Raw genomic sequence first — 16,589 nt, forward strand, 5'->3', positions numbered from 1 at the left:
TGGGGGCTTGGTTCAGGTCGCTGCCCCCACGCGCAACCACCCAAGAGGTCTTCACAGTGGATCCTGTACCCTCCCCTTCTCAGAGAGGGACTCCAAAAAATGGACCAGGTGGTGTGGGAGCTCCCAGGTCATTTCCATGGGTGGCGAAGGGCTCACCTGCCAGGGGGCAGGGCCTCCCTTGGCCTCCTGTGTCCTGTTGGGACCTGGCCCACACCTCAGCAGGGCCCCTGCCACTCTGCCCCCCTCAGCCCCTATGCTGACTCCATTCTCTGACCTCTGTAGGTCTGTCTGGACAACACGGCAACCACAGAGAAGGAGCTGGACACCGTGGAAGTGCTAAAAGCAATTCAGAAAGCCAAGGAGGTCAAGTCAAAGTTGAACAACCCAGAGAAGAAGGTGGGTCTTTATGTGGGAGGTGACAGGAGTGATGGTGAAGAGCCAGCTGAGGAAGGAGCTGGCTCACTGTGGAACCAGGCTGTAGAGTGCTCAGGTCCACTGCATCTCAGCTGTGCCTCTCCATGTCCTAGCTGCTTGACCTTGGGCAAGCCACACCCCCTCTCCTCACCTGTGCAAGGAGGGTGGTGGCAGCACCTGCCACATCGGGTTGCTGCGGACTAGGCCGGACCGCCTGCACCATCACCACGCTTGTGAGAGCTGGGAGTTCCTCTCTCCTCCCCACTGACTATGCCGGGTTCTGTGCTTTCTAATCTTTCTCTCCTCTCCCGGGCTGACTTGAGCACTCCTCCTCAGATCGGTGAGGATTCCCGGCTCTCAGCTGCCTCCTGTGTCCGGCCCAGTGGCTCCCCTCCCAGCGTGGCTCCCACCTCTGCCTCTCTGCCCCAGCCCATCCTCTCCAATCAAGGTAATTGTGTATGTGTCTTTCCACCTGGCAGAGTCACACAGGTCCTGCTTGGGCCTCCTGGCTGGGGTTGGGGCTGATGCCAGCACCTGCTCCCTGCAGGGTTCAGACACAGGGAGCGCATGGTGCTATCTATAGAGGCTAGCGCCTCTTGGGGTGGCACAGAGTGGGGGGGGGGGTGCCAGCCTGAGTTCAGTTGTTTGCTTAGCTAGTACCCCCCGGTTGGTCTGAACGCCCACATCGCAGTTCCTGTAGAATCCCATGGGTTTCTGTTGGGGCCGGGGGGCTGCCCTTTGAACAGGCTCGGGGCTGCTGCTCATAAGGACCCTAATCCCTGATAGGCATTGCGGGCAGATTGGTTCCTTGTTAACGGGAAGCCGGGCCCAGTGACTTTCTGGAATCGGGCACCCCGGCCCCTGTGTAGGGAACTTTCTTTTATTGTTTTCCTCACCTCTGTGGTTCTCACGGTGTGATTCAACCCCCAAACACTGCGTGTGTGGGGCCAACACGGGCTGTCCGTGGACCCATGGAAGACCAGTTCCCTTCACCCGCCCACTGTCTTAGCGTTTTCAAAGGGCTTTCACCTCTGAACCCAGGCATCCTCGGAGATGAGTGAGTGAAGCAGGTCCCATGGGAGTGTCTGCTGGCCCGGCCCCCACGGAAGAGGGGAGGGTGTGCCGTCCCGAGTGGAGCCAAGGCTCGGGACACGCAGGAAAGAACGCCGCCCGCCCGGGCTCCTGGAGACGCAGAACTTGGTGTGAGGTCTTGGGAAAACAGTTTGACCCTATGTTTCAAGAGCCAGAAAAACGTTCCCACCCCTTGACCTGGTAACCCCGCTGGTGGGGATTTTATCTTAGCGGGTTAAGTTAATGGGGAAGGGGGAGGCGAAATGCTCACTGCAGCGTTATTTACGCCAGCAAAACATGGGATGTGACAAGCGTCAGAGGATGCAAGGGAGATTGAGCTGTGGTACAAAATGCTCTGCCACCATGACATCAGAGAGAGGGGACCTGGGTCGGAAGAAAGGGGAAGTGCTCGAGTTAAATCGGAAAGCCCATGGCAGGGCAGCACACCAAGGTCATGACCGTGAGATTAGGGGAGAGAGTTCAGGAGAATGGAGTGGTGATGTTAGGGGCCAGAGTGATTGTCAATCTGCTTTTGTAACACCCTTGACTGAGAAATTTTGGTTTTATTTTTTTACCTGAAAGGGAAGGGGGGTTTGTATCCCAGTGAAGAAGCTTTCCTGCCTCCTTCCCTGCCACTGGGCCAGGGCCCTCTTGGGGACTGCTGCCTCAAGCTGCCGTGTCACAGCACCGGCTGGCCTGCTGGCCTGCAGAGGATCCGAGCCATGTGACTAGGCTTTTTGGGGGCAGGGAGACGCAACTGGTCCTTGAGGCTGGGAACCAGCCGGTTCTCAGTCAGTATGTTAAATCGACGAACGAGTGAGTGTGTGAATGAACAAGTGAGCAGAGAACCAGATAGTAAAGTGCAGACTGTGGGCAGGGGGATGTGAGGTGTCTGCCCCCAGAGCCGCAGCTGCAGGCAACCCTTCCCCCACTGCCCCACCCTGGGGACATGCCACAGGGTGGCTCGCTGTAGTCTGCTCCCCCTTTTCCAGCTACCGGACATTTAGATGTTGTCTCCAGATTTGCACCTCTTATAAATAAAACTGCAGTGGATGTCTTTGTGTGCACATCTCTTTCCTTTTTGTGAGAAACCACAGAATTCGGGCCCCATCTAGGCAATCTGATGCCGCTCGTCTCATCCTCTGAGTGACCCTTCCTGACCACTTGTTTGTACAGTCCATGGTCCAGGAAGGAAGCAGAAAGACTGTCCCTGTCCACATTTCCTCAGTTCCAAACAGGGTGTGGGTGGGTAGTGGCAAGAAAACGTTTTTTCTCACTAAGGTGAGAAATGTTTGTGTTCAGCTATGCGCTGCCTGTCTAGGGTCTTGCCTGGACGGGTCGGGGTTTTCCCCTAAGGGAGCAGTTATGCTCCCAGCCTGCTGCCACATGTAGAGGTGAATATACTTGTGAATAAACTGGGTGCTCTCCAGTTAATACCAGGCCTCTGGTTATCTCAGGAGCTGTTAGCCAGCTTGTTGGAGCCATGGAGGATTGGGACCAGTAGGGGCTGACGTGTGAAATGCCAGAGTTGATTCTTCAGCCAGGTCTGTAGAGAAGTGGTTAGGAGCAGGCACCTGGGAGGCAGTCGGCTCAGTTTGCATCCCGGCTTCCCTGGCCGTGTTCCTTCAAGCAACTTGCATCCTCTCTGAAGTTCTGTTTTCTCAACTGTAAAGTGGATACACCCTACTTCATCGATTCTAAGATGCACCCGTTTCCACCTTGTGACTTGTCTGAAATTGAGATGCGTCTTTCAATCAGTGGCGTCTCATAGTCGCTGTCAGCCAGCTGGTATTCGTGATGGAGTCGTGTGAAAGCCTTCCGTGGACACCTGCTAAGACCAAGATGGCGCCCCACCCACGCATCTTAGATTTGATGAACTGTGGTAAATAACGAGAGGTGTGCATGAGCTAATGCTGGGGGAGCGCTTAACACTGCTCCTGGCTCACCAGAAATGGTCAGTAAGGGCTTCCCTTCCCTGCATCCTTATCAGAGGTTTCCAGATGACCAGGACAGTGCCCCTGAGGAACGTGGAGTCTCTTGGGGAGGTGAGCTTGTGTACCCAAGGGAGAACAGGGCAGAATGATGTGGGGGCACTTGTAGAAGGGAGAGCCATGTCTAGAGCAGAGGGCTTTGCAGCGGAGGTTAGTATGTGAGGTGAACCTCAGAGGATGGCAGAATCTGAGCGAGTGAGGGAGGGGAGGGGTGGACTCCAGGAGAGAACAGTGTGCTTCATGCATGGCTGTGTGCTGCTGCCTTCCTGCCTGCATAGCGCCTGCTGCTTTGCTTTTGGGGGTGTCTGGGTTTGGGCTGCTGGCCTGGCTAGCTCATGGGCAACGACCTGGGCTGCATGAGTTGTCCTGTCCCTGGGGGGCAGCTGAGCTGGACGAGGGTCCGTGACCTCTGGAGCTCAGTCATTTCATCGAACCATGGTGACTAGTGGCAAAGCCAGGCTGTGGAGGCAAGCCCTAAGCTCCTCCAAACCTCTGCAAAACTGGGGTCGGTGCTCAGTATTGTCCTCACCAGCTGCATTTAGGAAAATGTTTTAAAGAGTCTTTATCCTCCTCCAATGTAGAAGACGTTCGGAGTGAAGGAACAGGCCTGGACATGCTGTGTTCATAAAACAGCCTCAGCAGGGTTTAAGAGCACTGTGTGTTTCTGGGGTGCATGAGTCAGTTTGCTGTCCATGTGGAGGTAGCCTAAGGGAGGGTCATTGGGGGGTGTCCTGTGGAAAACAGGCCATGGGTGCCAAGCACGGATTGTCCTTGCCAGCCACGGAAGAAAACAGCCTGGAAGAAGGCCTGGCCGAATGAGGGGATCTGAGCCCTTGTGTGTCTGTGAAGCTCAGCGGAGATGTCATGTTACTGGGGGGATGGGGCCAACTTCAGTCATTTCCCTAGAAAGAGGCTCTAGGAGTGAACACGTTTCAGGCTCTTGACGGACATACTGCCAAACTGCTCTCCCAGCGGGCAGGCCAGCTCATGCCCCACTGCCCACCTCTGCCCAGTTAGGCCAAATCCAGGCCATGCAGTCAGTCAGACTCTTGCCAACGTGAGGCGAAACAGAGGTCGTGTTCCAACTTGCCCTTCTGTGGTTCCCTGTGAGAGGGTGCATCGCTTCCTGCGTTCTTTCTGGCGGCCATTCCTTTGTGGGATGTCTCTTCATCCTGTGGTCTCCTAACAGGGTTTCCAGCTTTCCCCTCCCATTTTTGATCTGGAAGAGCCTTTTATAGATTAAAGACACACACCTTTATCAAGTATTGCAAGTACTTTTTTCTCATTTCATTTCACTTTGTTGTATCTTAGTTTTCTTGCAGAAGTTTGGTTGTTACATAGTCACACACGTATCAATTTTTTCCTTTGGGTTTAGGTTTAGAAAGTCTGTCCCTGCCCTGAGGTTAGATAAACAGTCATTTGTTCTTTCTTAGAGTTTTTTTAAGATGTCCATTTTTAATGTTTTCTTCTGTGATCCATGCGGCTGGGGTAGGGGGTCTGAAAAGGCCCCAGTCAATGCCGATAGCCTGAGGGCCCAGCCCTGTGTGTTGAATGGCTACTTTCCCTGCCTGCCCTGCCCGCCTGCCCCTGGTCTCTCCAGGAATCATGTTCGTGCAAGAGGAGGCCCTGGCCAGCAGCCTCTCATCCACCGACAGTCTGACTCCTGAAGACCGGCCCATTGCCCGGGGATGCTCTGATTCCTTAGAGTCCATCCCTGCAGGACAGGTAACACCCTCCTCCTGCTGCCAGGGCTTGGTTATCTCTGTGGATCACCTCTTCTGCCTGGGGCTGTCCGGAAGTAGGATGTGCCTTGGCTGGAAGTAGGAGGTGGTCTGGCTGGAGTTGGGGCAGATGCTGTCTCTGCTTGGTCCACTGTGCTTTATGATGAACGGTTTATATTCCCTGTCTGTCGTCTGTCGTCTGTCTGTCCGTCTGTCTCTCAGGGCTAATAGGAACGGGCAGTTCTCTCTCACTAGGTCCTGGGGGACAAAGCCAGATGGTCCTTAGCCCCTGTGAGTGGACTCTCCTGCGAAAGGCAGTTCAGAAGGCCCTAAGTGGGGATTGTTTGGGTCCTACACCCATCAGGAAGAGCTTCCCTCTCCCCTGTTGCCTGGTGTCCTGGGCTATTCTGCCTGCTCCTGCCTGTTATCCTAGCAGTCTGGGACACACTGTGACTCCAGCACCTCCTCTGTGGCTATAGCTGAGGGTTCTGGAACTTCTCCCTGAGTCCTGGGAAGAGAGGAGGACGGCAAGTGTGATGTGATAGTCCCGTGTGTGGGGAGTGTGCTTGGTACCTGGGCCTCCATCCAACCCCAGCTGTGTTCAGTCCAGAGTCATGGCCCTGTGACCCTGGGCAGTCTGGGGTCCTCGCTCTGTCCCCACACTCCTTGGCACTCTTCCCTTCGCTCTCCCCAGGGTCACACAATAGGAGGTCCTGGGCCCTCGGTCCTCCACACTGCCCAGAGACCATTGGGAGTGCCGTGCCAGGTGCTGCCTAGCCTCTTTTCATCAAGTCCTCTCCTGGCCAGTTGCCAGATTGGTAGACTGACCATGTGGAGCCTCTCGGGTGGCATGAGGAGCACTTAGATGCCAGACCTAGAGGCGCATGCCGAGTTGTGGTATGGGGGCGTGGGCTGGGGTCAGACACATGGGCGGGGATCTCAGCCCTGCTGTACACTGGTGGGGTAACTGGATGAGTCTCTGCCTTTCTGGGCCCCAGAATCCATCCCCGAGGGAAGCGGGATGGTGAGGGGCAGGGGGTGCCTGGCTCAGGGTCAGGCACCCAGTAAATGCCAGGGAATGGCTGTGGCAAGTAGGGGGCTCACTTCATGTCCTTCTCTGTCAGGCACCTTCTGATGATTTACGGGACGTGCCAGGAGCTGTTGGTGGTGTGAGGTAAGGAAGAGGTTGAGAAGGCATTCTAGGCCTCCTGCACGTGCCCAGCTGTGGGCTAGTGGGAACCAGTTGGATTTTGTTAAGGATCTGTTCATAGGAGTCCTTCAAAACTGTTTCTTCCTTTAAATAAGCACCAATGAGGTGGGCTGTGGTCTGTTTCCAAATGCTAATCCCTGAAGTTTGCTTGACACGTTATCCCATACTAGGGGTCAGCAGATTAAGGACGATCTGGTCCACAGCCTGTTTTATTTTTTACAGCCTGTGTGAGCTAAGAATGATTGTTCTATTCTTAAGCCACTGTTAAAAAAAGAATATGTAGGTGGGGTGGCCCCCAAAACCTGAAGTGTTTACTTTCTGACCTTTTATAGAAGTTTCCCAATGCGATTCTCTATATGCTTTTGCATAAGGGGACCAGTGGCCAAGAGGAGCTAGAATTTAAATGTGGAAAGTCCGAAGACCCACCTAGCTTACTGCCTGACTCCCATCCCAGAGGCTCCTGGGTGCCCCTGAAGGGAACTGTTGTCAACCAGTGACTTCATGCCCTTTAGCTCTCGTCTTTGGGGCTCACGGCCAGCGTCTGAATGACTGAGAAGTCTTTATGGTGCTTCTGTTGGGGGATCCTGCGTGGTGTGGGTAGGACAGTGTTGGTGCCTGTGGGCCAAGCCCTGGGAGTATGGGCTGTCACTGAACTGGCAGTCCCAGCCTTCCAGCACCTTGGCTCCCCACTGGGACGCTTATTGTGGGCTCAGGACAGGTTCAGCTGTTTAGAAGGCTTGGGAGACCCTTGAGGCCAGGGTGCAGCAGAAGGTTGTGTGTGTGGGTGGTAGGGATGGCCCAGCACAACATACCATTTACCTGGCCTCTCCCCACACAGCCTGGAGCATGCGGAGCCGGAGGTCCAGGTGGTGCCTGGGTCCGGCCAGATCATCTTCCTGCCCTTCACCTGTATTGGCTACACGGCCACCAACCAGGACTTCATCCAGCGCCTGAGCACACTCATCCGGCAGGCCATTGAGCGACAGCTGCCTGCCTGGATTGAGGCTGCCAACCAGCGGGAGGAGGGCCAGGGCGAGCAGGGCGAGGATGAGGACGATGAGGAGGATGTTGCTGAGAACCGCTACTTTGAAATGGGGCCCCCGGATGTGGAGGAAGAGGAAGAAGGTGGCCAGGGGGAGGAAGAGGAGGAGGAGGAGGAGGAGGAGGAGGGCGAGGAGGAGCGCCTGGCTCTGGAGTGGGCCCTGGGTGCAGATGAGGACTTTCTGCTGGAGCACATCCGCATCCTCAAGGTGCTCTGGTGCTTCCTGATCCACGTGCAGGGCAGCATCCGCCAGTTTGCCGCCTGCCTTGTGCTCACCGATTTTGGCATCGCCGTCTTCGAGATCCCACACCAGGAGTCGCGGGGCAGCAGCCAGCATATCCTCTCGTCCCTGCGCTTCGTCTTCTGCTTCCCCCACGGTGATCTCACAGAGTTCGGCTTCCTCATGCCGGAGCTCTGCCTGGTGCTCAAGGTGCGGCACAGCGAGAACACGCTGTTCATCATCTCAGATGCCACCAACCTGCACGAGTTCCATGCTGACCTGCGCTCGTGCTTCGCCCCACAGCACATGGCCATGCTGTGCAGCCCCGTGCTCTATGGCAGCCACACCAGCCTGCAGGAGTTCCTCCGCCAGCTGCTCACCTTCTACAAGGTGGCGGGCGGCGGCCAGGAGCACAGCCAGGGCTGCTTCCCCGTCTACCTGGTCTACAGCGACAAGCGCATGGTACAGACGGCCGCCGGGGACTACTCGGGCAACATCGAGTGGGCCAGCTGCACGCTCTGCTCAGCTGTGCGGCGCTCCTGCTGTGCACCCTCCGAGGCCGTCAAATCGGCTGCCATCCCCTACTGGCTGCTGCTTACGCCCCAGCACCTCAACGTCATCAAGGCCGACTTCAACCCCATGCCCAACCGCGGCACCCACAACTGTCGCAACCGCAACAGCTTCAAGCTCAGCCGCGTGCCACTATCCACGGTGCTGCTGGACCCCACACGCAGCTGCACCCAGCCGCGGGGTGCCTTTGCAGATGGCCATGTGCTTGAGCTGCTCGTGGGCTACCGCTTTGTCACCGCCATCTTTGTGCTGCCTCATGAGAAGTTCCACTTCCTGCGTATCTACAACCAGCTGCGGGCCTCGCTGCAGGACCTAAAGACCGTGGTCATCGCCAAGAGCCCCGCGACCGGGGCCCCGTCCCAGAGGCCCCTCGTGGATGGCCAGCCTGCCGAGGGCAGGGCCAGGTGAGACTGAGCACGGGCTCTTGGGGGAAAGTTGTGGTGGGGGACCGTTTCTGAGACCGTTCGCCCCAAATCACATCTCTGAGCATCTGCGTGAGTGGGCCCAGGGTGGGCCCGGCTCCTCTGCTCCTCTTTGACTTCTGACCAGCCTCAGAACTGCTCTTGGCTGCCTCTGACACCCAGTACCAAGCCTTACCCTGGTGGTAAGCCATATACCCCTCTCCGGGAGAACTGGTCTGCTGAGGGGCTCTTTCTCTGTGTACCATTCTGTAAATTCCTTCCAGAGGAACTTGTTGGCTAAGAGTGGCAAAGTGCGAAGGTCTGAGTTTGTGACCTGGGCGGTCCCCTCGTTGAAAGCTCCTTTCCTTCTTGCGGCAGGGGAGACAGGGAAGTAGTGGCAGCTTTGTCCTGTTCTTCCTCACTTTGCTTCTGTCCCCAAGCCTGACTTCCCCCCATCTCCCTCCCTGGGTTTCCCTCAGGGCCATCTGGGGCTGAGGCTAGAGGGAAGCCTGTGGGCAGCCGTAATCATATCCTCAGTTCACCCCAACCCAAGCCTCCAGAGGGACCTTGTGCCCTGGAGGGCACATCTGCCCCCCCCCCCCCCCCGGCTTCATACAGGCTGGGGCTTCCCCAGCCTGGGCAAGAAAACCCTTCATCTGTTGGTCCTCCTATTCTCTGGGATACAGCCTACCCTCATTTTCTCTTCCATCTCTATGAGCAGTGGAGACCCTGTTCTCACCCCAGCAGCTCATACAGCCTGCTTCCAGTCCCAGTCCCCCAACCGGTGTTCCCAAAGGGCTTCCCTCCTCTCTCTGGATGAATCAGGTACCCTTCTTGGGCCCAGCTCAAGTCCTGTGGCCTCCAGAGAGACACTCAATGTCTCCACACACTTCAGGGTCTTCCCCTCCCTGCCCCTGTGCTGCGGCTTCTAGTGGTGACACCTTGTCTCCATTTCCCTGCTGTCCCCAAGCCTGGCTGAAACCTGCCCATAGTAGGGACCGCGTGCAGAAAACAGGTGCCCTGCTTTTCCCCAGCAGATGTATCTCTGTTGCAGGACAACAAGGAGACAGCCCAGGGATTTCTGCAAGATCAGGGTCCCAGGGATTTCTCTCAACAGATGGACTGTCCCAACAGAGAGGATGATGTCCAAAAGACCCCATCAGCCTGGGGCATGTAGGCCAGTTGCAGGGTCCTCCCAACCTCAGGGGTCCGTTCCTAACCTGAACTTTAAGGGTTCTGAGCATTGTTTGGTCTTGTACTTAGAACAGACCAGCAAAAACCCAGTGTGGCCACGTGTATATGGCTAGATGGGATGAGAGCCTGGGCTACTTCAGGAGGACCCAGAGGCAAACTGAGGAACAGTTTGGTTTTGGTTGTTAACATCTGTTTGCACTCAGGTCCCAGGCCGTAGAATTCTACGGATTCTAGAGTGGCATTTCTGACACCTCTACCACCTTCTGAAAATGCATTTTTAGTCCTTGGGCCACGTATATCTGGCCATCCCAGCCCTAGGGTACCAGATGGTCTGTCTTTCCCCTGTCTACCCATCTCGCTTCTAAGAGAAAGGGCCTGGCACTTTCCCTTTGTTCTGTCTTCCTGTAGGGAACCCAGACATCTCCAGGTGACTTCAGATGTGGCACTTGGTGGACATGAGGTTTTGTGTGTGATGTGACCCTCCGCCTGGGGTCCCTATGTTAACACAGTGTTTCTTGGGGACTGGGGGATGCAGCAATGACCAGCGTTCCCAGGAGGTCCCGGTGGAGGCTCCAGCCCCGGACCCGGTGGAGGCGCCAGCTTTGGCCCTAGCCTCGGTGGAGGTCCCAGCTCCGTCCCCGGCAGAGGCCTCAGACCCTGCGAAGACCCCAGGTCCAGTGGAGGCCTCGCTTCCAGCTGCGGTCCCAGCAGAGGCCTCAGGCTCAGAGGAGTCCCCAGTGGAGACCCCAGCCCCGACCCCAGCTGCCCCGGCCCCAGCAGAGCCTCTGGTGCCAGCGGAGGCCCCTGCTCAGTACCCAAGCGAGCAGCTGATCCGGTCCACTTCCGAGGAGAATCAGATCCCGTCCCACCTGCCCGCCTGCCCATCGCTCCGTCACATCGCTAGCCTGCAGGGGAGCGCCATCATCGAGCTCTTTCACAGCAGCATTGCCGAGGTAGTGGCCCCAGAGCCGGGCTCGCTGACTGGTGCTCGTGTGGAGAAAGGTGGTATAGTTGGTCCTGGGAGCTGTGGCAGGGCTTGGCTTGGGGTCAGCTGCAGGCTCTTGGACTTCTGTGCTGGCTTTCCTCCCTAGCTTTAGCTGGTCACAGCTTTGAGGACCTGGGGAGGGAGGTCCTGGGCTGCTCTCCCTGGTCAGTTGTTTTTCCTGTCACCACCTCACCCTGTGGCCACCCCTAGCCTTGGGCCCCAGGCACACTCCGCCCCACATCCATCTCCCACCCTTGAATTCTTCTCTGCTTCCAAGTTTATAAATGCATTGACAAGATGCGATGAGGGTCTTGCGTCTCCCCATCTGGGATTGTGGGCATGTCACCGGTATGTGCAGGTCACCAGAGCAGTGGGGCTGATGGGGGGTTGCCCTGCCCAGAGCTGTTTTCAGGTACAGCCTAGAAGAGAGTTGTGTGCCCCGGCCCTGCTCTGCTGCAGGCCCAGACCCGGCCTTTCTGTATCCAGGTTGAAAACGAGGAGCTGAGGCACCTCATGTGGTGCTCAGTGGTGTTCTACCAGACCCCGGGGCTGGAGGTGACCGCCTGCGTGCTGCTCTCCACCAAAGCTGTGTACTTCGTGCTGCACGATGGCCTCCGCCGCTACTTCTCAGAGCCACTACAGGGTAGGCACCAGGGCCTGCTGGCACCCAGGAGCTCAGAGCAGTGCCTGAGGAGACAGGCTGGGCACTGTCTCTGTAGCTAGCTGTGTGGCTTCAGGCAGCAGCGATTCAGCAGGGCTGGGCAGAGCGTCCCTTGTCTGAGGAAGGGGGTTGATAACCACGCTCTTTCCTGGAGCTGTCACAAGAGACCAGAGGCCAGGGCTTGAGTCCAGGCCCAGTGAGTACCCAGGAACTGGCAGTGACGAGGAGGGCTTGGGCAGCCTCTGTCCTGTGGGGCCTCGGTGGGAGCCTTAGCTAGTGGCCTATTACAGGGCTCCTCGTGACTCTGCTGAGCCAGGCAAGACGTTGCCTGTGAGGCGTCGTGTGCATAAGAGGTAGCAGTGGCTCCTTGCCAGGCCTCAGCAGACCGGGCTGGCCAGGGGCACCCCTTCCTGCTGGGCACAGCTGTACACCTGGGACCCTTGGGCTCCCCTGGCACAGCCAGCACCACGCTTGGTTCCTGTATTTCCATCATAGATTTCTGGCATCAGAAGAACACGGACTACAACAACAGTCCCTTCCACATCTCCCAGTGCTTTGTTTTAAAGCTTAGCGACTTGCAGGCAGTCAACGTTGGACTTTTCGACCAGTATTTCCGGCTGACGGGTGAGTGACTGCTATGCTTTTTCCTATTTTGGGTGAAGGCCAGCGTCACCAGTGGGCTTCCACCTTCCACATGTGGGCGCGTTATCGCAGGCTGGGTTATCTCTGCTCCCAAGTCCGTTCACCGGAGTGGGAGGAAGCGGCTTCAGGAACTGCTGAGCGTGCAGAACCCCCCAGGGCTCAAGCGCGAGGCGGGGACCAAGGCAACCAAGTGGCTGACGGGCAGGGAGAGTGGGCCCAGGGCTCACGGGCAGGATGTTTCTGACTCACACTTCCTGAAGAGAGAAAGCTAAGCTTTTTCCCTAATGCCTCTGCATCCCCTTCCAGAAAAATGTCACAGCCCTTCCGGCCTGAGAAATAGCTATCTCTCCAGGCCTCGTGATGCTTTCCCATGTGGGCCCTCATGGCTCTGTGGTCTCGGGGGGCAGGGACAGAGCCCAGGGGTGGCGGCTTGCAACCGTGACCGGCCCCTTCTCCTGCAGGCTCCTCTCCGGTGCAGGTGGTTACATGCTTGACACGGGACAGCTACCTGACACACTGCTTCCTCCAGCACCTCATGGCCGTGCTCTCCTCCCTAGAGCGCACACCCTCCCCTGAACCTGTCGATAAGGACTTCTACTCTGAGTTTGGGAACAAGACCACAGGTACCCCCACTTGGCTCAGGCTGCAGACAGGCCACCTGGGCCGATGTCACCGACCTCCTCCCTGACCCCAAGGGCTGCAACAGACCCCAGAGCACCTGTCTGTGCCCAGAACCCCTTCTGCCTTCTCACTTTTTGTCTTTCCTGCTTAGCCAGCTAGGGTTTCACATGAGCTTTTTCACTGCAGAGCCTCTATCCCAGCAAACCCTCAGCCACTCGGCACATGCATCTCAAGCGTCTGCTCCGCTTTGAGCTGCTGGCCCGTGGGTGTCCTTCCCAAGCGTGGGAGCCTGGAGCACTCCCCCGCTTCTGACAGCCCCTTATGCCGCCATTCTGTGTAGCGTGGGTTTGCTGGTACTCCGGGCCCCACAGCAGGCAAGTTCCAGGCTCTAGCCCCGGTGGCCATCTCTCTCTGCAGGGAAGATGGAAAACTACGAGCTGATCCACTCGAGCCGCGTCAAATTCACCTACCCCAGTGAGGAGGAGATTGGGGACCTGACTTTCACTGTGGCCCAGAAGATGGCTGACCCAGAGAAGGCGCCAGCCCTCAGCATCCTGCTGTATGTGCAGGCGTTCCAGGTGGGCACGCCGCCCCCTGGGCGCTGCAGGGGCATGCTGCGCCCCAAAACGCTCCTGCTCACCAGTGCTGAGATCTTTCTCCTGGACGAGGACTTTGTCCACTACCCATTGCCTGAGTTCGCCAAAGAGCCGCCACAGAGAGACCGGTACCGGCTGGATGACGGCCGCCGTGTCCGAGACCTGGACCGCGTGCTCATGGGCTACCAGACCTACCCACAGGCCCTCACCCTCATCTTTGACGATGTTCAGGGCCGTGACCTCATGGGCAGCGTCACCCCGGACCACTTCGGGGAAGTAGCAGACGGCCCTGCCAGCAGCAGCCAGGGCCGTGAGGTCCAGTGGCAGGTGTTTGTCCCCAGCGCTGAAAGCCGCGAGAAGCTCATCTCGCTGCTGGCTCGCCAGTGGGAGGCCCTGTGTGGCCGTGAGCTGCCCGTCGAGCTCACTGGCTAGCCCGGACCACAGCTGGCCCCTGCTGCCTGCCATGCCCACCCTGGCGTCCACTCAGGGCGGGACGCAGGCTCTCTTTGTCATTTTTAAAGCGTTTTCTCCTCCCTTTTGGGTACCTTCATTTGACTGTCCTCAGAGAATGTGAACATAGGTGTTCAGTTACTTCTTTCCAGTACTGGGAGTGAAAGTGCCGGCACCCTCCAGGACCTCCATGTGCCGCCAGCCTCCTGTGGTCTGTTGCCTGCCCTGGTGCAGTGTGGCCAGCATTCTAGTGTCGTGTCTTCTGTCGTGGGACTGTTATTAACATGTGGCACCATGGGTCCGATTTATTCTTCTTTGTGTCCTTTCCTGAAATGTCCAGTCACGTGCTGTCATTGTGCTGTTTGCTGCTAATCGTGAAGCTGGTAGCAAAATACATGTCGGAAGCTCCCGCCCCGTGCAGTTTTCCAAAGTGGAGGCCTCTGCTGGTCCAGACAAGTGGGAAAGCCCCATGGGGGCAGGAGTCCCCAGGCCTTGGGCTGAGAGGGATGGGGACAGGGGACCTAGAGCTACCAGCACCGAGTGTGATTCCTGTTGCCTGTTTTCTCTACTCCAATAAAGCAGAGTTTGACACAGTCTGGGTCTTTTATTTCAAGGGGCACTGGGGTCCCAGCAGGGCACTGGACCAGGGCAGGGCTGGCATGAGGAAGAGGGTACTCTAGAGAAGCAGGAAGGTGAGCTACTGGGGGCAAGGGAAAAGTGGGGGAGGGAGAAGGGCTCGGAGGGCAAAGGAGCTGCTTTTCCAGGGTGGTGCTGGCAGGGGAGTACCGGCACAGGGGAGGTGTCAGGGGACCCTTGGGATCGGGCCGTGCTGAGCTGGGGTTAGACCCTGAGCCTCAGGGCACACCTGGTACATGGGCTCACTGGCTTTCTGCTTCCTGCAGGTCTGGGATGTCACACCTGGCCCGGCCCCAGCTGAAGCTGCAGTCTGTTGTGAGGGTAAGGCCTGGAGTCTGGGATTGTGTAGGCTGGGGCCTGGGGGGTCTCACCGGGAGCGCTGGCAGGAAGATGGCCTGTGGGAGGTGGTGCCAGGTGGTGGATAGGATGTTCCTGTTCTCAGAGAAGTGGGGGTTGCCTCAGGGAGCCCTGCCAGACAAGGACCTGGGATGTCTTTGGGAGCCAGTCCCATGTCTCACCCTTTCTCACCCCATTCCTACCCCCAGAGTGGGGCCCTGGAGCCCCACTTGTCTCTTCCATCCTGGTCCAGTGAGGAGTCTCAGTTCCCAAGGCCCTGGGGCCATTTGGGTCAGGCAGGACTGGAGAAGAGGTGAGTGGAGGGTGGCCAGCCCAGCTTCCAGCCTACAACTCCTGTTCTTCAGGAGGGTCTGCAGCACTCGTCACCCTCAGGAAGGCTGCCCGGGGCGGGGTGGGGGTGGGGGGAGGAGCCACATTTGGGAAGGTCTCTCCACTCACAACCTCCCCAGCCAGATTTCAAAAGCTAGCCCAGTCGATGGCTCCTCCAGCCAGTGAGGGGAGAGAGGCCTGCTTAGGAGGAGGAGGAGGAGGAGGAGGAGTCGTCGTCGTCGTCGTCGTCGTCGTCGTCAGGTGACAAGGCTTCTCTCCCTACCAGGCTTTTATTGAAGATATTTACGTGGCTACCAGCCTCTATCTGTTGTGTGTAAACAGGGATGGTGCCAACCAGAGGCAGGGTCCACCATGCCCAGGCCTGGCATACACAGGCCTCACCACCTGGGCTACTGTTCCCAGGCCCCATGGACCAGCATGATAGTCGGCCCTTGCCTGAGTCTGTGAGGACAGAATCTACTGGCAAGAGGCTGCGCTGTGTAGTGCACGGGGCCCTGCAGGCAACAGACCTTAAGCGTTGAGAATGGGACCTTAATACTGATTAGCCAAGCAACCTTAGACAAGTGCCCCAGCACTGAGTCTAGTTTCCCCACCAGTAACAGGGATGATAAAGGTACCTGCCTGCCTGCCTTCATTCACTCTACAAATCTGTCCTAAGCATCAACCGTGAGAAACAGCCAGACACCATCCGTGCTTTCCCATAGCTGACATTCCATCAGAGGACAGAATAAATGAAATAAAGTGTCAGCTGGTGGCAAGTGCTAGGAGGTGATGGTAGCTGGTGACCCTTGCTTGACCTGAGGCTGACCTTGGGGTGAGTCCCTGTGAAAGGATCTGGGGGAACAGCAGCAGATTAGGAAGTGGAGAGGCTCATGGCAGAGCAGGCAAGCTCAGGGGCTGGTAGAGGGGTTTGGGGTGCAGTGGGAAGCCAGGAGGCTCCTTGGGAAGAGGAGGAGGGTGCAAGAACAAGGTGGAGGGTGTGGCTGGGGCAGGTGAGCCAAAGAAGGGTCTGATGCGCTGTCTGCTTAGCACGGGCCCCGCACCTGCTCTCAGCAGTTGGCAAGGTCAAGACAGGCAGACCTGATTCAGGGGCTGCCCTACCCACAACCGCCAGAGCCCCCCACCCCCAGAGCCTATGAATGATACAGGCTGGGCTTGCAGACAGGGGCTGGACGGTTGTTTACATCGGAATTTGCTTCACACCCTCTGATAAGCCCCAGGCTTGTGGCTGCTGGTGGGCTTGGGGGCAGTGATACCAAGAGGAGGGTCCCAGGCCAGGAAGCCCCAAACAGGGCCCAGGCTGACCATGCAGGGGTCAGCGGCCAGCACCTTCCCTTCCGCCTGCAGGCTGCTGATAGCAGAAGGAAATCCTGGCGGGTTCCTGTGGGGGTGAACTGGCGGGGCCTCCAGGCTGCTTTTAAAGCAACTGCCCGCCCCGTCCCACCCGCCTGTCCTGTGCCTGCCTCCTAAAGCTCGT

General features: G+C 57.6%; 1 protein-coding gene across 3 annotated transcripts in view; it reads left to right on the forward strand.

The window, feature by feature from the left end:
- NISCH (nischarin) overlaps window positions 1-14,382 on the forward strand; it is a 33,187-nt gene extending 18,805 nt beyond the window's left edge. The window contains exons 12-21 of one of the 3 annotated variants that reach the window (XM_047095398.1): window positions 283-396; window positions 751-862; window positions 5,077-5,201; window positions 6,322-6,371; window positions 7,246-8,643; window positions 10,370-10,787; window positions 11,306-11,462; window positions 11,976-12,104; window positions 12,584-12,745; window positions 13,161-14,382. In XM_047095398.1, coding sequence (XP_046951354.1) covers window positions 283-396; window positions 751-862; window positions 5,077-5,201; window positions 6,322-6,371; window positions 7,246-8,643; window positions 10,370-10,787; window positions 11,306-11,462; window positions 11,976-12,104; window positions 12,584-12,745; window positions 13,161-13,771 — 3,276 coding nt within the window. In that variant the 3' untranslated portion in view covers window positions 13,772-14,382. Of the gene's footprint in view, window positions 1-282; window positions 397-750; window positions 863-1,455; window positions 3,432-5,076; window positions 5,202-6,321; window positions 6,372-7,245; window positions 8,644-10,369; window positions 10,788-11,305; window positions 11,463-11,975; window positions 12,105-12,583; window positions 12,746-13,160 lie in introns of those variants that run through there. The other 2 variants (XM_047095399.1, XM_047095400.1) reach the window with 2 other exon arrangements.
- Window positions 14,383-16,589: the final 2,207 nt, after the last annotated feature.

The sequence above is a fragment of the Lynx rufus genome, unplaced genomic scaffold (assembly GCF_022079265.1).
Source record: "Lynx rufus isolate CCGP_SWC_20201006 ecotype Redwood Valley unplaced genomic scaffold, mLynRuf1.p SCAF_4, whole genome shotgun sequence".
Classification (NCBI taxonomy): Eukaryota; Metazoa; Chordata; class Mammalia; order Carnivora; family Felidae; genus Lynx; species Lynx rufus.